This window comes from Sorex araneus, chromosome 6, assembly GCF_027595985.1.
Source record: "Sorex araneus isolate mSorAra2 chromosome 6, mSorAra2.pri, whole genome shotgun sequence".
Taxonomy (NCBI): Eukaryota; Metazoa; Chordata; class Mammalia; order Eulipotyphla; family Soricidae; genus Sorex; species Sorex araneus.
The window spans coordinates 68,359,752-68,387,316 of NC_073307.1; the positions used below are offsets into that span (position 1 = coordinate 68,359,752).

The 27,565-nt window shown below is 38.4% G+C and overlaps 1 protein-coding gene across 1 annotated transcript in view; it reads left to right on the top strand.

The window, feature by feature from the left end:
* ADAMTS20 (ADAM metallopeptidase with thrombospondin type 1 motif 20) overlaps positions 1–27,309 on the top strand; it is a 249,176-nt gene extending 221,867 nt beyond the window's left edge. Inside the window, exons 38-39 of the mRNA XM_055143422.1 lie at positions 11,581–11,685; positions 25,549–27,309. Coding sequence (XP_054999397.1) covers positions 11,581–11,685; positions 25,549–25,638 — 195 coding nt within the window. The 3' untranslated portion in view covers positions 25,639–27,309. The remainder of the gene's footprint in view (positions 1–11,580; positions 11,686–25,548) is intronic.
* Positions 27,310–27,565: the final 256 nt, after the last annotated feature.

Here is a 27,565-nt window from a genome sequence, read left to right on the forward strand (position 1 = left end):
TCCCCAATTTCAAACTCTACTATAAAGTGGTAGTAATTAAAACAGCATGGTAATAGAAAAAAGGCAGAGCTGCAGACCAATGGAACACGGTTGAATAATCTGACACACACCCACAAATATATGATCATCTAATCTTTGATAAGGGAGCAAGAAATGTGAAGTGCAGCAAGGAACGCATGTTTAACAAATTGTGCTGTCAAAACTGGACAGCTACATGCAAAAATATGGGCTTAGATCTCCACCTATCACCACGTACAAAAGTCAGATCAAAATGGATTAAAGACCTCAACATCATACCAGAATCCCTAAGATACATTGAAGACAAGGCCGGCAAAACCCTCCAAGACATTGAAGCCAGCGGTATCTTCAAAGATGACACGCCACTGGCAAAACAAGTGAAAACAGAGATAAATAAATGGGACTGTCTCAAACTAAGAAGCTTCTGCACCTCAAAAGAAACAGTAACCAAAATACAAAGACAATCTACAGAATGGGAAAGGATATTTACGCAATACCCATCTGATAAAGGGTTGATATCAAAGATATACAATGCACTGGTTGAACTCCACAAGAAGAAAACTGCCCACCCGATCAAAAAATGGGGTAATGAAATGAACAGAAACTTTCCCAAAGAAGAAATCCGAATGGCTGACAGGCACATGAGAAAATGTTCAACATCACTAATCATTAAGGAGATGCAGATCAAAACAACAATGAGATATCATCTCACACCACAGAGACTAGCAGCCCACATCCCAAAAAACAAAAGCAACCGGTGTTGGCGTGGATGTGGGGAGAAAGGGACTCTCCTTCACTGATGTTGGGAATGCCGACTGGTTCAGCCATTTTGGAAAACAATATGGACGATTCTCAAAAAATTAGAAATTGAGCTCCCATTTGACCCAGCAATGCCACTTCTGGGAACATTTCCCGGAGAGGCAAAAAGATATAGTAGAAATAACATTTGCATTTCTATGATCATTGCAGCACTGTTTACAATAGCCACAATCTGGAAAAAAACAGAATGGCCCAAAACAGATGACTGGTTAAAGAAACTTGGGTACATCTACATAATGGAATACTATGCAGCTGTCAGAAAGGATGAAGTCATGAAATTTGCATATAAGTGGATCAACATGGAAAGTATCATGTTGAGTGAAATGAGTCAGAAAGAAAGAGACAGACATAGAAAGATTGCACTCATATGTGGAATATAAAGTAGCAGAGAGGTACAAGCTTGCAATGATGCAATTTTTGGCAGAAATTTCTCTGGACTTAGTTACTAAAATACTAAAATACAGAAATCCAAACCCAGGTGGCTGCTATTGTGGCTGCTCGACCTCATATCTCTTCATTTTCAGCAATGGAAAACAAATTATCAAATGCTTCCTTTTCACCAGGTTCGACTTTGGGGGAAGAAACTCCAAACAATAATAGTGAGTTTTTTGTTGAAATATTGGATGTAATCAAAGTAAAGAAAGCTTTGTAACTTTCCACATGGTGATTCAATAAAATATATATTTATATATGTATGTATATATAATTTGTTTAAAAACACCTCCTATACCATCAAAAAATGGGGAGAAAAAATGAACAGAAATTTCCTCAAAATAGAAATATAAATGGCCAAAAGGCACATGAAAAAGTGCTCTACATTGCTAATCATCAGGAAGATGCAAATCAGAGCAACAATGAGATATCATCTCATACCACAGACACTACACATCAAAAGAAGCAAGAACAGCTAGTGCTATCGCAAATGTGGGTAGAAAGAGACTCTCATTGTTGTTGGGAATGCCAACTGGTCCTGCCCTTTTGGAAAACACTATTGACATTCCTTCAAATCTAGAGATTGAGTTTCCATTTGACCCGGCACTACCACTACTGGGAATATATTCCAAAGGTACAAAACAGCACAGTAAAAATGACATCTGCACCTGTATGTTCATTGCAACACTGTTCACAATACCCAGAATCGGGAAACAACCCAAATGCCCTAGAACAGATGACTAGTTAAAGACACTTTGGTACATCTACCCAATGGAGTACTATGTATCTGCTAGGAAAGATGAAGTTATTAAATTTCTTATAAGTGGAGAGTATCATGCTAAGTGATATGAGTCAGAAAGAGAGAGGCAGGCATATAATGACAGCACTCATTTGTGGAATATAAAATTACATAATATGAGACTGACACCCAAGGACACAAGGGCCAGGAATATTGACCCTTAGTTGGAAGCCTGCCTCATAAGCTTGGGGATTAGGCAGCTGAAATAAACTAGGGATCTCTAAGTCAATGATGGTGGGAGGGATAGTTTGGAATGAGAGATGTGTGCTAAAAGTAGATAATGGACAAAAGTGATAGCCTCTCAGTATCGATGTTGCAAACCATAATGCCCCAAAGTAGAGAGAGTATAAGGGGAATTGTCTGCCATAGAGACAGGAGGAGGGATGGGATAGGGCGGGGGGTACTGGGAATATTGGTGGTGGAAAATGTGCACTGGTGGAGGGAAAGGTTTTTGATCATTGTATGACTGAAACTCAAATACTAAAGCTTTGTAACTATTTCATTGTGATCCAATTTAAAAAATTTTCCATTTAATTAATAAAAATTAATGAAAGGATATATACGTTGCAAGGTAAAGTAATAAAAAGTATTTATTTTTCATACACTAATGCTTACAACAGGGTTGTAACATACCCAGGATAGCTCTCTATTAAATGATATGTAATGCCTTTATTCTTTATTATTTCATTTAAGTTTTATTTACATTATTTTTTTATTACTTCATTTTCAGTTTTATTTACATTATCTTTCTGTCATACCCTGAATTTTCAGTACAGAGTATGCTTTCTAGGAAAAAATTACTTGTTTTTTGCAAAGGACTTTATAGAATCACGTGAAAAAATATTTTTATGATGAGATTAAGAGTTGAAAGCTAGATCAGTATAAACTTTTAAGGATATTCATAGGTTGTTTTAATATCATACACAAGAGCTTCTAATGGATTTATTATATGAATAATTATTCTTAATTATTTTGTTATTAAGAGAAGAAACTAATGTTCTACCGCAACAGTTTTGGAATTTTTCCTTTCCAATTTTCATTGTATCACACAAAATGTCTACCCAGAACGCGGTCTTATCTGTAATTACAAAGGAGATTCACAGGGTCAAAGAGATAGCACAGTGGGAAGGGCACTTGCCTTGCATGCAACTGATTTGGGTTTATTCCTGGGCACCCCATCTGGTCACCTGAGGCTTCCATGAGTACAGAGCCAGGAGTAAGCTCTGAGCACCACAAATTTTGGCCCAAAACCAACAAAAAAAATTTGAAAAGGGGGACTTAAAATAATTATACAAATCCCCTGTTCAGAAACTCATATAGAACCTGCTGAAGTTATATGAAAAAGACTTAGCTGTTCTTTTCAGTCACCAGGTGTTCAATATGCCTCATGTAGAGTCCAGAGTTACTACCTCTAAACTACCTAATATAATCAAAAGGTTCCTAAGCATAATATTGAGACCAAAATATTTAATCATACTCGACTCTAAATTAATTTGTACTTTACAAACATTCTTTATGAAAAGATTAAATTTTTAATCAGTATATGGATAAGAGACAGCATGAGAGGAGGAAAAGTGTGCAATGTAATTATCATCAAATATTTAAATAGTTCCATGGGAGAGAAGTGGGTTATTTACTATCACTTCAGGAGACATTAAACATTCCAGATCAAGATAAACAAGGCTTTTGCAATAAACAGAATGAAAGTTTAGTATCCAAATTCACTGTCACTGTCATCTCGTTGCTGATCGATTTGCTCAATCGGGCACCAGTAACGTCTCCATTGTGAGACTTGTTGTTACTACTTTTGGTATATTGAATATGCCACAGGTAGCTTGTCAGGTTCTGCTGTGTGGGCGGGATACTCTCAGCAGCTTTCTGGCTCTCTGAGAGGGACAGAAGAATCGAACCTGGGTCAGCCACATGCAAGGCAAATGCTTTACCCACTGTACTATCACTCCAACCCAGTATCCAAATTATGAAATCAATATTTTCTATATTTTTATATATTGAACTTTATCTTACAATCTTTCTTAAGTTATTTCTTATGATATAATTTTAGTGGATTTCTTAAGGCTTTCAGATGACTTTTTCCTGAAAATAAATGTAATTTTGCTTATTAATTTACATTTAGATGCCTTTTTATATCTTTTATTTTCCCCTTTTGCTTTATTTACCCAGTCAAAATTTCCAATAGCATGTTGAATAGAAGAGGGAATAGTGGATATCCTTGTCCTATTTTTTTCATTTTAAAGGAAAGCATTCCATTTTTCATCATTAAGTGTGCTATTGTTTTGTTCAGAAAGAAATAATTGCTTAATAAACATTCTATTCCCTACTTAAATGATTCTATTATGAAAAAATGTTGGATTTATCACATATATCTTCTGCATCTCTTAAATATTTTTCCACTATTATAATGCTATGGTATGCTGCACTGACTGATCTTTGTATGTTGGAAGTACTTTGCATTCTGGGACAAATCCCATTTGGCCATGATACATGTGCCCTCTCCAGCCCACCTGTACTATGTTCTTCTTTAAATGTTTTCTAGAATTTACCAGGCATGTGAGGCTTGACTTGTAGATAGCTTCAATTTTTCTATTTCTTTTGCAAGTAAGAAACAAAAAATACCATTTGTAAGTTTTCATAATTCTTAGAAATTATCTATTTATTGAAATTTATCTAATTACTTAAAATTATTCATAGTATTCTTTCATAATCCTTACTCAAAAATAATTTTTTCTCTGCGTCAGTTTTTCCATTAGTGCATTTCTGTATACTATTTGTCAATGATATAATTAGGTGCATAGTGGTTTATAAAATTGCTTTAAGTTTTTGTTTGCATTTAATTATCAGTTAAGATAAAAAATTATTTAAGTCTTTAAGAATTGCCTAAGCAATTATATTTATCATAACACTTTGATTGCTTTTGTTGATTTGTATTTATTTTAGCTTCTACTTGATTTTTGCCCGAAGATGTTAGTTTGTCTAGTAAGACAATCCATAAGTAAGAAATCATCTCAATTTTTGCTTTTTAGACTTTATTTTGATTTAAAATTAGAATTTATTGTTATAAAATTCTTGATTTACAGTTTTTCTCTCTTCAACACTTTAAATATGTTATTGCACTATTTTAGGTTCTCTGCATAAACTATATCACTATCACTATCATCCCATTGCTCATTGATTTGCTTGAGCGGGCACCGGTAACATCTCCATTTTGAGACTTGTTACTGTTTTTGGCATATCGAATACACCATGGGTAGCTTGCCAGGCTCTGCCATGTGGGCAAGATACTCTCGGTAGCTTGCTGGGCTCTCCGAGAGGGGCAGAGGAATCGAAGCCGGGTCTGAACCCGGGTCGACCATGTGTAAGGCAAACGCCCTACCGCTGTGCTATCGCTCCAGCCCATAAACTATATGTCAACTATTTATCTTATTGTAGAATATATGTAATCTTATTTTCTTGGTTCTTTTAGATATCATCTTTCTTCTTTTTTGTTTCCACCACCATTCCATGATTTTTTAATATGAGCCTCACTGGGACTCAGGGGATTACTCCAGTGATACTAAGCCCAGATTGCTGATTTTACAGCAAATGCCTTATCCACTGTGCTGTTTGACTCCATTTTATCATCTTAAGTGGAGATTGTTCACTCTTCAATAAACAACCACTGTCAAGATTTGTTTACTTTGTCAAAACATTTTACATATATGTATATATGAGATGCCATATGAGATGCATCGTACGAGACCCTATGAGATGCAGTAGTTTGAACCCGAGTTGGCCCACTTTACTTATATTCCTCTCTCCAGCTAGCTTTGCTTAATTTTTTCATCCTGGTTTTTACCTATGTTTTCTTTTTTTTTAATTGAATCACTGTGAGATTCAGTTACAAAGCTTTCATGTTTGAAATTTCAGTCACAGGATGATCGAACACCCATCCCTACACCAGTGCACATTTTCCACCATTTATGTTTTCTTCTCAGGTGCTTCTGCCATTTGAGATAAGTGCTTTGAGAATACCACTTAAAGGTGTGAACAGCCTACAAAGAGGTAGTAACAGTCTCACGTTACTACTTCGGAAACCACGTCCTGAGAATATGTTTCTTAATACATGTTGGATTTAGGGGTCTGGACTCTAGTACAGTGGGTAGGGCATTTTCCTTGCACACGGCGGAACTGGGCTCATTTTTGGGCATCTCATATTGTCCCCTCAGCCCCACTAGGAATGATCCCTGAGCTCAGAGCCAGGAGTGAGCCCTGAGCACCGCTGTGTGTGGCCCCCAGACAAACAAAAGTTGGATTTAGTAAGGTTGATCAATAGCAAATAAACAAAATTCTTGGATAGTTAATGTGCAAGTAAATCATCTCACTATTAGACAAAATATGAAACAAATTTATTATATATTATACATACATTATAAATACCTTTATTAGCAACCTTATAGAAAGTATTTTAACACAAATATAATTATAAAATATTATATAGTTCAATAGTGCCACTCAGTTTTTCTCCCTAGTTCTAATTTCTATATCTCTACTTTGTTCTTGTAGTATTGAGAAAATTATGTGGCTATATATTAGGTTAACCCATATTTATTGCTAACAAAATGATATAACCTAGTTATGTTAGTAATCTGTCCAGAGACCCTTGAGAAAATAAGTGACAGAACCAGTAGTAAAATGCTCTTCTCTGCCCATCAAAATGAGTTACCTCTTCTCATTGTTCTCTCTAGGCTTTTCTAGAATGCAAAATTCTATTTTGAAATAGGCTGCTGTTGGGTTTATGTACATGTCATCAGAAAAAACTTTGCTTATTCAGTCTATGTTTAACTGTGTAAGGGTACTGTGATCAAAAATATAAACTTCCCATGTTCTTGGAGATGTTCTGTCAAATATATAAACCAGATTCTGTGTTAAACTACAAACCATTTCCATGAATACTTTTCAGATGTTTGGTGTCACAGAAAGCTTATTCTGTTGTTTGGAATTCATCAAAGCCACATCCTCTGTGTGTTGCATATGACTGCAGGGGGGACATGAGTGATAAAACCAGAATGAGAGGATAGGGCATTTTTTAAGGAAAATAAAATTTGCCACATTAAGTATAAAGTGAATTTAGAATATGATATGACATAAATATACATGAAATGACAAACAGTACAAAATATATGATTTTGGTTGTGTTTTGGGACAGGGACTGGGGCTTGGGATGGAAACTTCCCAAATATGGTGGTGGGAAGGTGTAATGGTGGTGGGATTGGTGTTTGAATATTAAATGTGATCAAATATTGTGAACTACCTTATAAAATAAATTTTTTAAATAAAAAATAAATTAAATATATATATGAAGTAAAATGTGTACTAATTATAGAATTTCATTTAAGGTGAATCTCTTTAACTTATTTGTGCATTTACATGTTTGTATATTTATTGCATTCCTATTGACTATTCAGAGCCAGTTATATATTTTGAATATGGACTTTTACTGACATAGTAGTTCATTATTAGATATAGAATTTGATACATATCATGCAATCTACCCTTTAATTTGCCTTTTTTCTTTAATTTTACTTTATTTGTCTTCTCACTAATGACAGTGTATTTAAATGTTTGATAGCACAGCGGGTAGGGCATTTGCCTTGCACGCAGCTGTCCCAGGTTCTGATTTCTCCGCCCCTCTTGGATAGCCCAACAAGCTACAAAGAGTATCTCGCCCACTCGGCAGAGCTTGGCAAATTACCTGTGGTGTATTCGATATGCCAAAAAACAGTAACAACAGACATTACTGGTGCCCACTCGAGCAAATCGATGAGCAAGGGGATGACAGTGACAGTGATTTTTTAAGAAATATGTATGCATTTTTGCATATGCTGTAAATTTTGTTTCATAAACTTTGCTGTATTATTTGGTTAATAGTCTTAATGTGCTTTGTCTTCTTTGTTGAGAATAGTAGTTTTCATCACTTCTTTGTCAAGTTTTCTTGCTTTGAGTCTTGAATTCTATTTTTTTCCTTATTACTTTGATACCCCTGCAAAGTTTTCATATTTCTTTTCCTGGTATATTTTTCACAGCTCATTTTATTTTAGTTTTTAAAAGTAAATTCATTTTAGTCCTTTACATATGTATAAATAAATAAAATTTGAATTTTATTTGCAAGACAAAAATAGTTTAAGTAGATGTATAGACAGCATTTAAAAATATTTATTGTTGGGGCTGGAGTGATAGCACAGCGGGTAGGGCGTTTGCCTTGCACACGGCCAACCTGGGTTCAATTCCCAGCATCCCATATGGTCCCCTGAGCACCGCCAAGGGTAATTCCTGAGTGCAGAGCCAGGAGTGACCCCTGTGCATCGCCGGGTGTGACCCAGAAAGAAAAAAAAAAGAATTTATTGTTTTATGCCTCAGTATATTTTAGATGGAATAAGTGTATAATAAATTTGTATCTAAATACATAGTTCTGTGAGTTTTGACATATTTAGGGATTTATAATCAGAATACAGAAATTCTGAATAAAGAAAAGGTTCCCTTAATACTTGACCCCACAGAATCAGTTTCTGTCTGTTACTGGTAAATACTTGTTTTGTGTTGCTATAAAATGTTCTTTTCTGGAATGTCACATAAATGTTATTTGATAGAGCCTAGTTGTATATTATCTTATGAAGTTGGTTTTCTTTATTCAACATAATGCCTTTGAGGCCAATTTCTTTCTTTTTTTATTAGTGAATCACCATGAGGTACAGTTACAGGCTTACAAACTTTGATGCTTGTGTTTCAGTCATACAATGATTGAGTGCCCATCCCTCTACCAGTGCTCATTCTCCACCACCAATGGTCCCAGTATCCCTCCCACCACCCCCACTCCGTCCCCTCCATCCCACCCCACCTCTGTGTTGGGGCATTCCCTTTTCCTTTCTCTCTCCTTTTGGGTCTTTGAGGCCAATTTCTATTGTTGCATAGATAGTATTTTATTTCTGAAAATAGTTCCATAATATAGATGTTAAACAGTTTTTGTAAACAGAAGAATGTTGCATTTTGTTTCCTGATCTTTCATTCATCCTTTGCCTTTTAATGAGAGATATTTTGGTTCATTAATTTTGAAGGATATTATTTATGTGAATAAGATTAAAGAAATTTCTGCGAAAAACATGTCCTTTTATCATTTGGCTTTGATGATGATTTAAAAAATTGGCCACACCAGGTGATGCTCAGGGCTTATTCCTGGTTCTGCATTCAGGGATCATTACTGGTAGGCTCAGGGGACCATATAGGGTGCCAGAGATCCAATATGGGTTGGCTCCATGCCAGACAAGTGCCCTACCCACTGTACTATTGCTCTGGTTCTTAGTGATTTTTCAATAAGACAGAATCCAGTATTCTTTTGAATTCTGGTCCTTATTTCTTTTGTGGTGCATTAGCTTCTTAGATGGCAGTCCCATTTGTTTACCTTTGCTTTTGTTTTCTTGACCAATAGCATTGAATCATTGAGAAAATCTTTTAATTCACTGTCATAAATTGTTCTACCTATGCTTTACTCAATGTAATCTATGTAGTTAGGTCTGAAATTAAGGCCATTGATCCATGGAGCGATAACACAGTGGGTAGGGTATTTGCCATGCACACGGCTGACCCAGGTTCGATTCCTCCACCCCTCTCGGAGAGCCCGGCAAGCTACTGTGAGTATCTTGCCCACCCGGCAGACCCTGGCAAGCTACAGTGGCGTTTTCGATATGCCAAAAACAGTAACAACAAGTCTCACAATGGAGACATTACCACTCGAGCAAATCAATGAGAAACAGGATGACAGTGATACAGTAGCCACACCCAGCAGTTATGGGTGCTTAGTCCTGACCCTTCTCAGGTAGGACTAAGAAGTTCTACCTGGACTTTTTTGCTTGGGGGGCAATATGTGGTGCTGGGGGTGAAACACAGTTTGACTTCACACATGTCAAATTTCTTACTCACTATAATATCACTCTATTCCCCATTAATCCATTTCAATTTGTCTTCTGTGCCTGGTGTTAGAAGACACTTGATTTTTGTGATGCACAATTGTGAATGGTATTTTAAAACATTTCTCTCTCTTCTATTCCATTATTTGCTATATATAGAAAAATCCATTGGTTCTTACAACAGTGATTTTATAATCTGCCATTTTACTGTACAAGTCTATTGGTTCTAGGACATTTTTGTAGTTTTTCTATGTATTGTATTTTGTCATCTGCAAACAATGAGAGTTTGATTTCTTTTCTAATCTGTGCCCCCTCATAAACTATATTTAGAAAAGACATTTTTTGCTCCTATTCTCATTGCAGCACTGTTCACAATAGCCAATATCTGGAACTAACCCAGGTGTCTAAGATCAGGTGACTGGATAAAGAAGCTATGGTGCATATACAAAGTGTAATACCACTAGGCTTTAAGAAAAGAAAAAAATCATCTTACTGCCAAGTGGATGGATCTGGAGAGTATCATGATGAGTGAGTTAGTGAGAAGGAGAGTGACAGACACAGAATGATCTCTCTCATATGCAGAATATAAAGAAACACATTGGGAAGGTAACATATGCCCCAAAGCAACAGAAGCTGAGAACTGGCCATTAGCAGTATCACCACTAGAAATGGTCATTAGTAAAACAACCATTAGTAGAATGACCATGGGTGGGGGGATATTATGGTTGGGGAAGACTGGTAAAATGGTGAGGAAGTGCTCATTCATGTAAATTATGCATTAATAATTCTGTAAGACACTGTGTATAAAATAATTTTTTACTAATGCATAACCTGGGTTATTTTGACATACAAATAGTTCTTGTGCTTGAAAATAATTTAATCAGAAATCCACTCTGCATTATGTGTGTAGATCATGAGGCAACATATATAAAAAATACATACACTCCTGTGCACTTAAAGACTTAAGGATTGGAATAACATAATATTCGGCAGTATTGTGTAGTGGGATATCAGGCAGGCCACAGTAATGGAAGACTTCAGGAAATATCTTAAGCATGGAAGTTAGCAAAAAGGAGTGACAAAAGCACTAAAACTAGAGAAATGTTGGTGTCTGGAAAGTATTAGCCACTATGAATCTGCCTTCTGTCAGGGCATGTTTACTTCTGTGCAAATTTTCACTCCAGCGTTTGCTCGGTCTCAGAATCCTATAGTCGGACAAAATACTTTAGCACAAAAAGCATCATCCTGCAATAAATCAGTTATATTGAGTGAAAGTGTGTGAAAGTGTGCGGTAATTTTATGTTTGTTTTAAAAAGGTAGACTATGCTTTAACTTCATGTACATACATTTTCTTGTCAATGGAAAACCCTTGAAAATCATAAAAATTGCATAGTGGGATAAAATAGGAAGGAAAATGAAAAACCCTTCCTGTCAGTAGAAAACACTTAAAAATTAAGTAAAAACTTTTTATGATTCATATCCAGATGTTTCCAACCTAAAGAATTCTTAAATGTTTTAAATTCTGTTTTTGTTTTTGTTTTGCTTTCAACCCAGGGACAATTCAGCATCAATTTGGCGGGAACTGGGCTGAAGATATCCAGTACAGCAAAGTGGCTTGCTCTGGGGAATTATGCCTCTGTCATTATACACAGATCACAGGTAAATCTTGTAGCAAAAAGCCAGTTTGAGAAAAAATTTGTTCTATGATCAGAAGACTTAAGAATTCTTAACCTTAAATTTGAAGTCATAATTAATGATTGTGAGACTTATTGTTACTGTTTTTGCATATCAAATGAGTAACAGGATGACAGTGACAGTGACAGTTAATGATTAATTGATTATATATTATGAGATATATTACATGTAAGTAGCATGCCATTGGTATATAAAATTATGGAACTGAGCTAATTTTTATTTTGTGTAAGTTTTATACATATAAAAATTCTTACACAGGCTATTTAAACATGAAATGTCAGGACAAACAGATTTTTATATAACTCAATATTGGGATTAATAATTTGAACGTATTTCTGAAGAAAGAAGTCTCTTAGCTACAGTTAAATTATTAAAGTTTATACATTTTAATATTTCAAGATATTAGTTAATTTTTCCATTTATTGTATTTCTTTGGGCTGGAGCGATAGCACAGCGGGTAGGACATTTGCCTTGCATGCGGCCGACCCAGGTTTGATTCCTTTGCCCCTCTCGGAGAGCCCGGCAAGCTACCGAGAGTGTCTAGCCTGCATGGCAGAGCGTGGCAAGCTACCCGTGGCGTATTCAATATGCCAAAAGAAGTAAAAACAAGTCTCACAATGGAGACGTTACTGGTGCCCGCTTGAGCAAATCGATGAGCAATGGAATGACAGTGATACATGATACAGTGATTGTATTTCTTTAGTATAATTATGGGGCATATTAGAACAATTTGTTGTTTAAAAAATATCATTGGGTTTCTTTAGTAATCAGTATGGGTTTTTATGAATGCATATCAAGATCAGAACTTCTAAGGTTTTTTTTTACTTGTGATCCCTTTTTGCTTGAGAAACAAAACATGGGCAAGTGCTGCCAAAACAACTTGGGTTCATTTCATGCTTGATTTTACATTAACTTCTTGTCCTTTAATATTCAGAACCTTTTTATTGTTTACGAATTCTTCATGTTACCTCGACCCCCAATTCAGTTACCAAACCCAAATGGGGTTTTAAAAACAGGATCTAGATAACATTGTTATGCTCTTTCATATCATACACACATTTAATATAGAATCTACTTATTTTGTTACTGGTATGGCTTGTTAGCACATCATTTCGAGAGGCTTTTATTACATAAAATTTCTGTGTATTAGTTCACATTACTCTGCCCACTATGAATTAGGATCTTGGTTATAAGATCATAGCTGCTATGCACAAAAATTAACACCATCAATAGCTCCAGCTTATTCCATTTTATCTTATGAATTTTTCTTTTGACAAAAATGACTTCTGCTATAATCATATTTTTGAATATTGTGGACAAAATTATTATTTAATCCACTTGCTATTTAGTTTTCCTGAGACCAAATTTGTTAATGATGCTATCTTTGCTCCACTGCATGTATCTAACACCTTATTCATAGATTAACTGTCCACATGTCTGAGGATTTATCTCTGGGATTTCTAATTCTATTTCATTGTCCTGAAAGTCTATCTTTATTCCAGCACTGCAGTTTTTATTACTGTAGCTTTACATATGCTTTAAAATGAGTGAATGTGAAACCTTTTATTTCATTTTTTTCTGAAAATACTTCGGGGTTTGGGAAACTATAATTCTATAAAAATTTTAATAGCATATGACTTCTTAAAGAATATCATTGACATTTACATTAATTTAAATTTTGCATAAATTTCATTTAATTAGTATACTGTTTGAGGTAGGATGAACATTTTAACAATATTGGTTCTCTCAATCCACAAACAATGAATATTTTCTTTTTCCTGGTGTTTATTTTCTATATTTTTAACAGTTATTTAGAATTTTATTTTCTCTTTTTCCTTCATTTTTTCTGAGTGGTTTTCAGGGCTTACTCCCAACTCTGCACATAGGGATAACTCCTGACAGTGCCAGGGATCTATATGTGGTGCCAAAGATTGAACCTGGGTCTGATGCGTGTGAGACAAGTGCCTTACCCATTGTATTATCGCTCCAGCCCAAAAGACTTCAGTTCTCAGCTCCTCACGTCCTTTGTTGAGTTGATTCCCACAGGTTTGTTTTTCTGAACTAGAGGACCATTTTACTGGAGTCCCACTAAAACAACTATTTTAACTGGGGTAATATTTTTTAAATTTCTCTTCTAGTTCACTATTTGTTTATAGACACATGACTAATTTTATGTATTTATGTTTAATCTTTTACTTTTCTGTGTTGATTTATATTTCTAAATACTTAGGGAAGTAGTTAAGGCATAATTTTCATGTCATCTGTGAGAAATGATAATTGAACTTATTTTCTAATTTGACTGTCTTTGATTTCTTTTACTTTCTTGATTGCTCTTACAAGACCTTCCTGAACTATATTGAATAGTAGTGGAAAAAGTGGATATTCTTGCTTCATGCCTGTTCTCAGAGGGAAGGCTTCTAGATTTGTGCTGTGGATTAAGCTGACTATGGGCTTGATGTATATGGCTGTTACTATCTTTTTTTTTTTTTTTTTTTTTTGGAGGGGGATGCCACACAAAACACTCAAACTTACTTCTGGCTCTGTGCTCAGGGATTGCTCCTGACAGGACTTAGAAAACCATTTAGGTTGCCAGGAATTGAACCCAGATAGGTGTGTACAAGGCAAGCACGCTACCCCTGGATACTATCTTTCCATTCTCTGATGGCTGTTACTATCTTTTTAACATTTTATTAATAACTGTGAGATTAAAAGTTACATAATTTTCCACAATTGTGTTTCAGTCATAAAATGTTCTAACACATCCATTTTTAAAGTATGCTGTTTATATCTTTATAAGTTGAGAGGTGGTTGTTTTTTTAAATAATGAATGAATGTTGCATATAGTGAAACTCTCTATCAATCAATTGACATGATTATATTATTTCAATCTTTTCTTTTGTTATTCTGGTTTAGTCCATTAACTGATTTGCATATTTTGAACCATTCTTGCATCCTCAATAAATTTCACTTCATCACGGTACATCGCTGCTCTTAATACTCTTAATATGTTGGGAATTCGGTTCACTAAGGTTTGGATATTTGCATCGATGTTCTTACGGAATAATGAACTCAGAATTTGTGTTTTTAGCTATATTAAGGAATACTGTTCTTTTGTGTTTTGGAAGACCTTGAGGAATATACATAATAATTCCTCTTGAAAGTTTCGATAGAATACATCTGCACCTAGGGTTTTGTTCTTGGGGAGATTTTTAATTGTTTTAATTTCCTTATTTGTGATTAGTTTGTCCGGGTTTTCTACTTTTTCCTGATTTCATTTTGAGAGGTGGTATGATTTTAGAAATGAATCTAGGAGTGGGGAGAATATTTAATTAATTGAATGGGCTTTCTTCTAGATTCTTCATCTTAGTTCCATAAAGTTGATCATAGTAATTTCTTATAATCTTTTGTATTTATGAAGCATTTGTTGTAGCTTCTCCTCGTTCATCTCTGATCTGACTTAGTGCAGTTATCTCTCTTTGGTTTTTATCTCCTAACTAAGGCTTTGTCTGTACTGTTTTATCTCTTGAGTTTTATCTTGGGAGTCTAATTTAGGGTTTGTCTGTACTGTTTATATTCCAAGACTCAGCTCCAAGCTTCACTGACCTTTAAATAATTTTCTTGAAATCTATATCATTGATTTCTGCTCTACTTTTTACTGTTTCCTTCCTTATACTTTGAGATTCATTTCTTTTTATAGTTTCTCAAGCTGTGAATTTTGTTATTTATTGAAGCATTTTCTTGTTTCCTGACATAAATTTTCATTTGCATAAACCCTTTTACTACTGTGTTCATTTAGCACTGCTTCTTCTGTGTCCCAGAGGCCCCAAGTATTTGTGTCTTTATATTTATTCAGTTAAAAGAATATTTATTTCTCTTTCATTTCAAAATTCTTTGATCCAATGGTTATTTAACAGTATGTTTTACACTTACAAATGTTAGAGATCTATCTGGCTTTCTTTTTAACATGTAATTTCTACCTTTAAGGCATTGTTTTTTGAAAATATTTTTGATACAAATTCTATTTTGGGGAGGGGCAGGGAAATTTTTGAGCACCAAGATTGTGTCCTTGCATGTGGTCTATCTTGAAGAATGTCATATGTGCACTGAAAAAAAGAATATGTGTTCAGCTCTGGGGGATTGAAGAGTCTTTTTTATAGTGTTTTCCATTCTTTATGTGTAGTTGTATAGTTCCATTCTTTATGTAATGTAAACTATAGTTTTATAGTTTCCATTCTTTATGTATTATAGACCTTATCATCAGGTCTATTATCAGGTCTATTGTTTTGCATAATTTGCTGCATACATATACGCTTATTATAAGTCAGCTTGATACTTGATCCCTTGAATATAATAATCAGTATCTAATGATTATTCTCATCTTTTATTACTTTTTAAAAATATATCATTTGGCTTGATTCAAATATGGTTCTTCCTGTCTCCTGACATCTACCTTTAGACTGATTATTTTCCAACATTTCCCTAAGTGCTCTTGGTTATGATTGGCCTTAAAGACATCTCTGTTAAACATCAGTAGGTTAGATTTGCTTTCTTATTCATTTAGATGTTGTGCTTTATAATGAGAGAGAACAGTCTGTTGATATTTGGTGAAAGTATTAATATGAAGAAATTTGCTGTGATTTATCTATATGAATTTTGGATGATTTTCATATTTGTCGTTGCTTTTACTAACTTTTTTACTTAATGAATGGTGATTTGCAAAGTTATTGATAATTGACTTTTAGGCATATAATGTATTTCCAACACCTCTTTCTAGAGGTAATTCATTATCCCTAGCACATATAGGTTACACTCATTAAATCTTTATCTCTCATTTGTCTGAGAATGTTATCATTCCATCAAATATGTTAAGCTTGCAGGGTAAATAATTTCTTGGAGGTCTGTTTATTCAGTACTTTGAATGTATCATTCTTTTATTTCCCTGATTATAGAATTTCATTTGTGAATGTGAATACAAATTACCCCTTTTATGTGAATTCTCACTTCTCTGTTGCCACTCTAAGGAAGTATACCTCTATTTTTAGTTCTTGATATTTTGATTGTAATGTGTCATGTTATTATATTGCTTGGATTGATTTCAATTGCCTGTTATTTGGGTCTCTTGGATCAGTGCACATATTTTCCTCTTCAGTTTTGGAGGTTCTGAGTTATTATCTTTATCTATTTTTCTTTTTTCTCTATTTTTCTCTCTAGAATTCCTATCATTCAGATACTTTTCCTCTTTATTTGTCAAAAATGTCTCTTAAATCATCACTCTTTTTAAGATTTTTTTAAATTTTGTTTTCATAAAGTTGTTCACAATAACTGATTACATTCAATATTTCAAAACCAGTCCCATCACCATTACACCTTCCCACCATTATTTTGAATTTTCCCACAACCACCCAAGCCTGCCCCAAAAGCAGATGCTAAATAATTTATTTTGTATTGCTTGTTATGAACAATATTGACTAATGTGGAAGTCGATGTGGAGGTCTCGTTCTGTTCAGCAGGGAGAACCTTTCGTAGGGCGCAGCCGAAAGAACAGACGCCGAGCCCAGAGGAGGGAGAAAAGGCATTTATTCTATGGCAGTTACAGTATTTATACCTCCCTGTTGGGAGATGATGCCAGGACCCCCAACAGAAATGCAGGGTGTGGCATGGGATTTAGCTAGTAATAAACAAATGTTGATAGGATAAGATCAGTAAGATTAGGAGAGGCAACCTTTGCTAGGTGTGGCATGGGGTTAGCTAGTGATTAAACAAATAGTGACAGGATAAGATCAGTAAGGTAAAATGGCTCCCTACATCTCCCCCTGTTTTGTTTTAAATTAAATGTGGTCAGGGGAGGCATTGTCCGGTATCCCTTGTGACATAAAGACTCCATTTTTGCAGGGAGAGGAAGGAAAGGATGATCGGGTCTATGCAGGGGGCTCCTCATAGGCCCCATCAATCCTTGGTTTTGGAGTAACCTCTAAGCTATACCGGAATACCTCGCAGGGAGCCGGGCCGGGGTATCAGCCCTCCCTTGCAGTGCTTTGCCTGGCAACCTGATCCACAAGAATAAATCCTTGGGAGCCCGGCATCCTCAAGGTAAAGAACTGGGGGAAGATGAGGTCCTACAAATCAAGCCAAAGATCCTTAAACACTCGAAAATCTCATTTGTTACTCTAAGATATTAACCCAGCCCTGGACCCAAAGTAGCACTTGCTGTAGAGTGTCCAATTGTTGCTCAACATCACGGTTGACAGTAGCCTGCATTGTCCAAAGGTGGTAAGAGTCATTTTGTCATGTTTAGACGAAGTTGTGTGTCTTGGACCGAGGCTTGAAGAACTATTCCTGCAACAGCATCAGTGGTGGTTACAGCAATGAGTCCAGGATAGCTGCGATCAGGGGCCCAAGGAATTGTCAGGAGTGCCGGAGCAGTTGTGTCAGGTCTTCAGTCAGGAGCCCTTTATCGGGGGAGCATTGCCATTCTCTGGTCAGGTTCACTGGTAACCATATGCGATCCGGCCCTTAATAAAATTATACTGTGGGGAGAATCTTGGATTGAGAGGGAAGAATTGAGACAGGTAGATAATGCACAATCACCAGAAAAGAAAAATCTTTTTGTGAGTGATCAGAGGTAGTATGAATTTGGGACTTGGTATGAATCCAAGTCTGAAAGTGAAGAGGGAGACAGGGAGGCACTCCAATGCAGACAGGATCAAGTGAGTATCCTAGAGAAAAAATTAAAAGGTGTTTCTTCTTTATTCGGCAGCTGAGGCATCTGTGAATCCCATGGAGGGGGTAAAAGAAAGGAATTGTTAGCCCAGATACTGGGTCCTGGCATGGTCCAATCTACAACCTGTAAAAGTGGAGGGTGAGGAATGTAAGTCCAATAGATATGTTTAGCTTACTAGAATTCAAGAGGATTTCAACTGTTAATAACTATTAATGTTCTCCCAATATGAAATCTGGATTGAAAATTTCAATTTCTTTGTAGGCGCCACATTCTGATTAGAAATCTTTGTTTAGACCTGAATCTAGCAAGCTCCAAAGATACTTAGATCTTTTAAATTGCTGGGCTCCATATCACTCTGACCTCCCTTGATTTTGTTTGCCCAGATCTAAGAATTACTGACTTTAAACTAGCTCTAATACTCGAGTGTTCCACAGACAGAGACAGACAGTCAGACAATAAACATCACACATGTGCACAAATATATACTTGATCGATCAATCTGACCCTTCAAGAATGGCAGGAAAAAACTGATAGACTGAGAAAGGAAAGAGCAGTCCCCAGGGCAAAGTGAGCCCTGTCGGCCGATTGGGAACATTGCTCCCCGTTTCTCTGCCTGAGCAGCCAGTTTTCTGCTTGTTGAAAAAACGGGTCAAGAAAGCACTTTTGTTGATATAAGCTGGCAAAACCTTCTCAAAGTTGTTGAAAAGTAAGCAGAACTAAGAAAGATAATGAGACAATTGCACACACACTAGGAGCACACGCACAAATCTTACTCCTGCACACACTCGGACCGGTCCATCTTTCACGCGGGTGCGCACCCCACTCACCACATTCACACTGAGACTCCCGATCCTGCCCTACGGGCATCATCTTCGGTCTTGAAGTAACACTGGTTCCTGCTCCAGCCAGGCCAAGTCTGAATAACTGTTCTGTGAGCGAGACCACTAGTTGGTCACTCCCGACGCGGCTGACTGAGCAGAAGCAAGTTCCTGGGCAGTGGCAGAAGGGACACTGTCCTCAGAGGATTCATTTATTCTCTGGGTGGAAGTCGGTTCAGCCAGAGCAGGTGTGTCGACCTGCCTTATCAGTCGTTTGGGGAGCCAGCGGGCTACACTATCAGCAGCATCAAATATGCAGGCTGATCCTCGGCCCCATATAAGGACTGGATCAGGGCCCTTCCATAGACCACTCAGAGGGTCTTTCCACCTTACTTTTGCATAAGTGTGGCTGGTGGAAGTATGCCAGAAACGGTCCGCTGCGCTGCGACCTTCTTTGTCCAGTATAAGAAAGTTCATGACAAACAAAGCGTGAGATAGTAACGTCTTAGGGGAAAGTGAGGCTGGGTACAGTTCCTTTTCTGTCTGGAGCTTTTGAATATATGTTTTAAGAGTGAGATGGGCTCGCTCCACTATCCCCTGCCCTTGAGGATTATAGGGGATCCCTGTATGATGGGAAATCTGCAGCTTCTTACAAAAATACTCAAACTTTTTTCCAGTGTATCCTGGACCATTGTCTGTTTTTATTAGCTGTGGTTTGCCCAGTACAGAAAAGCAGTGCAAGACATGAGCAATGACATTTTTTGAGGCCTCTCCAGTCTGGGCTGAGGCGCAAATAAACCCACTAAAGGTATCAATAGTCACATGCACATATTTAAGCTGCCCAAAGGAAGGAATGAGTGACATCCATTTGCCAGATGGCATTAGGGACTAGTCCTCGGGGATTGACCCCTAAGTGAGGCACGGGTAGAAGGGATACACAGGAAGGGCACTGGCGCACAATCTGCCGTGCCTGCTCACGTGTGATTTTAAACATAAGGCGGAGAGTTTGAGCATTCAGATGGTGAAGGGCATGTGCAGTTGTGGCCTCCTGCAGCGGATCTGCTTGTAGAGTTAGCGCTGTGAAAGATCGGGTGGCCAAATCTGCCAAGTGATTACCTGCCGCCAGTGGCCCAGGGAGGTTAGTGTGGGCACGAAGATGACCTATGAAAAATGGAGCTCGCCGGGAGCGAATATACTGTTGGATTTGCAAAAACAATGACGTTGCGGGGGAGGAGGGTTTTATGTAACTAATAGTCTCCAGTAATGGTATAGAGAAGGCCACATAGGCACTATCCGTGTATAAATTGAAAGGAAGAAGGGAAAAATTTTTAAAAACCATTAGAACAGCTGTGAGTTCAACCAGCTGAGCAGAGGACTCCTTTGTGGAAAAAGAAACAGTCTCACCCTCACAGGAATAGGCGGCCTGGCCATTAGAGGATCCATCAGTGAAAATCACTTTAGCCCCAGGGATAGGGCTGGTCTTAGTGACAACAGGAAAAACCCATTGATGTAAAGCCATAAATTGTATCAACTTATTGGGGGGATAATGATTATCTAAAATTCCTGAAAAGGAAGCGCAGGCGATGGGCCAATCATCAGTATTTTGAAGAATCCAATCTATCTGTTCCTTATTGTAGGGTTGAATAACAGAAGCCGGTTCAAGACCAAAGTGTCTGTGAGAGAAACTTCTTCCTTCAATAATTAAGGATGCCACTAAGAGATAGTAGGGTACAAGAACTTTCTTTGGTGTGGCAGGAAGGTGAATCCAAGAAACAGGGTTTTCCTGCCAAATTAAGCCCGTGGGGGAATGAGGAGTAGCGAAGATAAGGAGGTGAAAAGGGCGCTGATAATCTAGAGAGCAAACAAAGTGACCTTCAATCGCTTTTTCTATGAGAACTAGGGATTCTCGGGCTGCTGGTGTCAGACTCCGAGGGGAAGAAGGGTCAGCATCACCGCGCAAAAGGTCATACAGGGGCATAAGGTCTCCTTTGGTAAGTTTCAGATAGGGACTGAGCCATGTAATATGCCCAAGCAGTTGTTGAAAATCATGTAGTGTCTTTAATGAAGTAAGCTTCAGCTGCGTTTTTTGCAAAAGTACACGGGACCCCTGAAGACGAAATCCAAGAAAGGTATAAGGGTCAGCGATCTGAATTTTTTCGGGGGCAATTTGAAAGCCAGACTGAGTAAACGCACGGATCACCTGATTGCAACAGAGCATAGTGGCCTGTGGGTCAGATCCAGCAAGCAGTATATCATCCATATAATGGATCATATAGATGTCGGGCCATTGTGCCCTAATGGGAGCAAGAATTTGAGCCACAAATTTTTGACACAGTGTGGGGCTATTTGCCATTCCCTGGGGTAAGACCTTCCATTGAAAACGTTGCATGGGCTCTTTATAATTAATAGCTGGCAAACTAAAGGCAAAACGGGGGCGATCATCAGGATGCAAGGGAATTGAGAAGAAGCAGTCTTTTAAATCGAGTACTGTCTTATACATTTCTGAAGGAATGACTGCTGGGGACGGCAGTCCAGGTTGAAGCGCCCCGAAAATGACCATGGTTTTATTTACTGCTCGTAGATCCTGCAGCAGTCGCCAACTGCCGTTTTTCTTTTTTATAACAAAAATGGGTGTGTTCCAGGGGGAAGAGGTGGGTTCTATGTGTCCCGCCGCGAGTTGTTCCTGCACTAACAACCTGGCGGCCTGTAATTTTTCAGTGGGAAGCGGCCACTGGTCCACCCATACAGGCTCATTGGACTTCCATATGATCTTATCCGTATGGGGTGCAGGAGGAGCCGTGGCAGTTACTGAGAATAAACCTAAGCCTGCGCGGTCATTTTTCACTGGTTCGAGGGCTAGCGGCGCAGGCGTGCCCTGGAGGTATTTTCCTAGATCCTTTCCGGGAGAATAACCTGCTGAAAGGAGCATGTCTAGGCCCGTGGCATCAATTAGTATAAGGTCCATCTGTGAAAGAATATCCCTGCCCCAGAGATTGAGTGGGAGCCCGGGCAGAACATAGGGGCGTACCATCCCGGATTTTCCCTCCTTGGTGCGCCAATCAAGCGTAAATGAGCTTAACATAGGGTTTTGGGATTGACCTATACCCTGAAGGTGAGTCAATGAGGGGGTGAGGGGCCACCTTTTTGGCCAGTCTTTTTCAGCAATGACTGTTACATCCGCACCAGTGTCAATCAGACCTAAAAATTCCTTCCCGTTGATCTCTAAAGTCATCAGGCCCTTGTGATTAAGAATGTGTTGGGCAAAAAATGCAAAAGTCTCTGACATTGGGGGTGGTTTTTGTACTGTTGTTATAGGAATGAGTATTAGCTGTGCTAGCCGCGCGCCAGCGTCCAAGACTGAAAATGGGGAGAGTGATTCAACTACTACTCCAATCTGCCCTTGAAAATCAGCATCTATAATCCCGGGGAGTACTTGCACGCCCTGAGGGAGCATATTGCCTCGCCCAATAATTAGGCCAAAAGTTCCAGATGGCAAAGGGCCACAGGCGTTGACATACACTATCTGGGGTCCCTGTTCTTTAACTAATATTGTGCGGGAGGTGGCACAGAGATCCAATCCGGCTGAGTATGGGATGGCTCTGCAGAGGGATTGGGTGCTGATGGGTTGAACAGCCCATGATTTTGAGGTGCCCCAGTCATGGGAGAGGGAGCGAATTGGGGGCTGGACGCCGATGGGTTGAACGGCCCATGATTCTGAGGTGCCCCAGACACGGGAGAGGGAGCAGACTGGGGGCCCTGGGGCTGGCCCTGTGCCCAGTTTCCCGGCCTGGCCTTCTGGCGGCACTCTGACGCCCAGTGGAAACCCTGTTTGCACTTAGGGCAAGGACTTCTAGGTCTGGGCCGCGATTTTTTATTGGGACAGTTTCTTAAGAAATGTCCAGGCTGCCGACAGCCAAAGCACAGCTTGTTCTGACTGTTCAATGGTTGAATAGAGAACTGTTTGTAGGCAGCCCCTATAGCATGCCCTATTTTTTGGGTGGTGGGATCAACCTCGGAGCATAGCCGAATGTATTCTGAGAGGGTCTTCCCACGCTTATAGGGGCGGAGTGTGGCCTGGCAGATGGGATTAGCATTCTCATAGGCCAAATGGCGGATCAGCTCATTATCCGTCTCTTCGTTTCCCATGAGTTTTTCAGCCGCCTCCGTGAGGCGCCCTATGAAATCACTATAGGGCTCGTTAGCTCCCTGACGAACCTTGGCTAAGGATGTTACCACCGACCCTTTAGAGGGAAGTGCCTTCCAGGCCCGGAGGGCAGCCACATGTATTTGGGCAAGTAGCCCTGGGGGAAATTGAGCCTGCACCTCATTAGAATCAAAGGGTGCCTGACCCTGAAATTTAGCAAAGATCCAGGATGAGGAAGAGCCTCCTGCCTCGACGTTGCGGCGCGCCATTTCTTGGCATCGTTCTAAATAATCTGCTTTCCACAAGAGATAGTCTCCCCTACTCAGGACAGCCTTAGCGACTGAGAACCAGTCGTTCGGCGTGAGCCATCCCTCACAAAAGGACTCCAAAAGGCCAAGCGTAAAAGGAGCAGTGGGACCGCAAGAAGAGACAGCAGCCTTTAAATCTTTCAGGTCTTCGAATTTCAATCTACGGTAGCTTTGGCGGATTGGTGCCTGCGGAGCTACGTCCTGAGGGGAATTTTCCTCTTGGGAATGTGCCCCTTCCTCAGGCTGATCGGCCTCCTCAACTTCTCTGTCTGAGGGATCATCAGGTGGAGCCGTGGCAGAGGTGGGGTATTTGGGGGCCGAGAATGGGATCTGGTAACTGGGAAGGCAGCCATAGGTTTTGAAGCTAGAGTGTGGCAGGGCAGAGGAGAGACCGAGTTTGCACTAGATTCTTGGGAGAGGGTAGAAGGCTGCAGGGCACTCACTAGTTCCTGAACCAGCTGCCTTATTAAGGCGGCGGTGTCCTGGGCAAGCTGGCGGGGTGCCTCACTGGCGTATGGGGGATTAAAAAAGGCAGTGTCATGGGACAGATAATGGAGTGGTGGAGCTGACGGCTGACACCTCTCCTCCTCATCTACCTGGGTAGCCTTGTCCTCCAGCTTACACCTCTCCTCCTCATCTACCTGGGTAGCCTTGTCCTCCAGGGGCAAGGATTTAAGTTCCGGAGGAGAGGGATCGGGAATATCAGAAGTCACAGGATAAAGTCTCGGAGGTGCCTCTGCGCGGGAGGAGTCAGTCCCCTGCATGGGGGGGTGCCTCATCCCCAAAGACTGAGGAAGCCTCTGAACTCTCATACTTTTTCCTCAAAAAAATCTCAATTTCGGAAACACGGTGCTGAATCTCTGAAAATGGCTGACTTTTTCTCGCCTTAAAAATCTCATTTAAGATCCAAATAAAATTAGCGAGACAAAGGATGCAAATAACTGGGGATTCCCAGGAGTAGGTAGGGATGGAGGAATCAGAGGGTAAGTAGGCCATTCCCGCACCACGGTGTGTGCCAAGAGAAAGGCTACCCTCAGAAATACTCACTTTTTCCGTGAATTCGACAGCCACGTTGGGCGCCAGGTGTGGAAGTCGATGTGGAGGTCTCGTTCTGTTCAGCAGGGAGAACCCTTCATAGGGCGCAGCCGAAAGAACAGACACCGAGCCCAGAGGAGGGAGAAAAGGCATTTATTCTATGGCAGTTACAGTATTTATACCTCCCTGTTGGGAGGAGATGGTGCCAGGACCCCCAACAGAAATGCAGGGTGTGGCATGGGATTTAGCTAGTAATAAACAAATGTTGATAGGATAAGATCAGTAAGATTAGGAGTGGCAACCTTTGCTAGGTGTGGCATGGGGTTAGCTAGTGATTAAACAAATAGTGACAGGATAAGATCAGTAAGGTAAAATGGCTCCCTACAGACTAACAGTGATCCAAAAAGATTTCCTTACAGCAAAGTGTGTAAAAATTGTTGTATTTCATCTTGGAGCGATTAAGCCCCTGTATAAGAGATCATTAACATGTTACTAGAGTTTGAGCCTTTGTGGATTGTCTTCTACCTTACACCCCATTAAATGTGGTGTGCTTCTCTTGGTACAGCAGTGGTATAAAGTATGAGATGTTGTGAGGTTGACTCTATGGGATGCTGAGGATCGAACCCCAATTGGCTATATGTAAGACAAGCACTCTACTAGCCTCTGAAAATGATTTCATCTTTGATTCCCCATGTAACTGTCAAAATTTAACTAAGATTTGCAGTCAGGTATTTCTTCTCCTGTGTCCTCAGACGGAAGTTTGTAAGATTCTCCTATAATTCTGTCTCTCCCTGTTCTTAGGATGGAACCAAAGTCTATGGCAGATGTGGAGGATTCTGTGGAAAGTGTATTCCGCATATGACTACAGGTCTTGCAGTTCAAGTAATATGAACACTGAAGTTGGAAATGTGGCACAAGATGACATAATCACTGGAACCTCCAAATCACCGGTGCTCATTTTTTATACTCTTGAGATTCTATGTGCAAATTGTTGGTGCATTTCTTTCAGGGTGCTCTTCAGGGATTCAGTTTACTATTAAATTTTTCCAAGGTCTTCATAAAAGCTCAAATAAATGACTCAATTCAGAATTTTTAAATTTATAGTAATATGTATGAGAGGATATAAGAATGTTTGAATGACTTTGACCAAAATAATATTGCTGTTAACAACTTGTATTGAATCACAGTTATACATATAAACATACATCTAAATCTCAACTGTATCTTACTGCAAACCAAAATGTTTATTTTATATCTTGTTAAGATGGGGTTAGAAAAATTAACATATTCAAAACTAATGAAATTATTATTTACTCAGGTGTATAGAAGTCAACAGTCACATTTAAAAAGTGCGTAGCCATTATACTTTCTACTGATACAGTTTAGGTACCTTGTTTTATTTTATTTTTAGTGTGAGATATGGTACTTAAAAAGATAGCTCTAAAAATGTGGTAAATTTTATATTAAATACATGCTTGGTTTAAATAATAAACATGAAATTTTGTGGGTGCTATATGGAATGAGATGTGATATAATAGATTTTGCTTTTATATATGCCTCTCATTTATACTTAAAAACAGTATGTTATCTTTATAGTGTCTATATTTAATGCACTTACAATTATAATATGTACATATCTACTTTTTTCAAAAATGTGTTTTTACAGTTATATGCTATATTAATCAAATGCTATGTAATAATTACTGAAATTTTTAAGATCTTCAGTAAACAAATTTTACTGACATAAGCAACATTTTTATTAGAAATGCTCAAGTTGGGGCTGGAGAGATAGCACAGCGGGTAGGGCGTTTGCCTTGCACGCGGCCGACCCGGGTTCAAATCCCAGCATCCCATATGGTCCCCTGAGCACGGCCAGGGGTAATTCCTGAGTGCAGAGCCAGGAGTAACCCCTGTGCATCGCCAGGTGTGACCTAAAAAAGCAAAAAAAAAAAAAAAAAAAAAAAAAAAAAAAAAAAAAAAAGAAATGCTCAAGTTATTTTTCACCTGAGGTTTCTTAAAGCCAGTATATTAAAGGTAGTCTAAAAATTAATTATTCATGTGTAAATTCTCAAGTATTTATAAGGTGAAAAATTTAGTTTTGTATTACATAATAATGTGATTTTAAAGAATGACAGTCAGATATTTTTTTCCCCATGGTATCTTACTCTGCAAATACAGACAAAAGGAAACCATTTTTTCAGTAAATAGCAGTGTACTATTTTTACACACACAGTTTAAAAGTTTTTCACCAAGAATTTATTAGGGTTATTTTGCACCATATAAGGCACTAATGCAATTTTGTGCCATGTGGTGAAATAAATGTGTGAAACTATATATCTGTGTCAGAAAGAAAAAATATTTTCACTATGTGTTAAACCAGTTACAAACATTAATATGGGTTGTGTAATATCTAGAAAGTTTTAAATTTATAATTAGTTTTACTTATATACATCTTAATAAAAATATATTTGTGCCATGCTTTTGTATATTATTTTCATTTTTCTTAAAAAAATAAAAGGAGGGGGCTGGAACAATAGCACAGCGGGTAGGGCGTTTGCCTTGCACGCGGCCGACCCGGGTTCGAATCCCAGCATCCCATATGGTCCCCTGAGCACCGCCAGGAGTAATTTCTGAGTGTAGAACCAGGAGTAACCCCTGTGCATCGCCAGGTGTGACCCAAAAAGCAAAAAAAAATAAAAATAAAAATAAATTTAAAGACCATTTTTATTTAATTTATTCAGAGGGATAGAAATAATTTTTGTCTGGTGTCTACCTGATTCATGGTAGGGGTAGTATGGGCAGGAACTAAGACAAAATT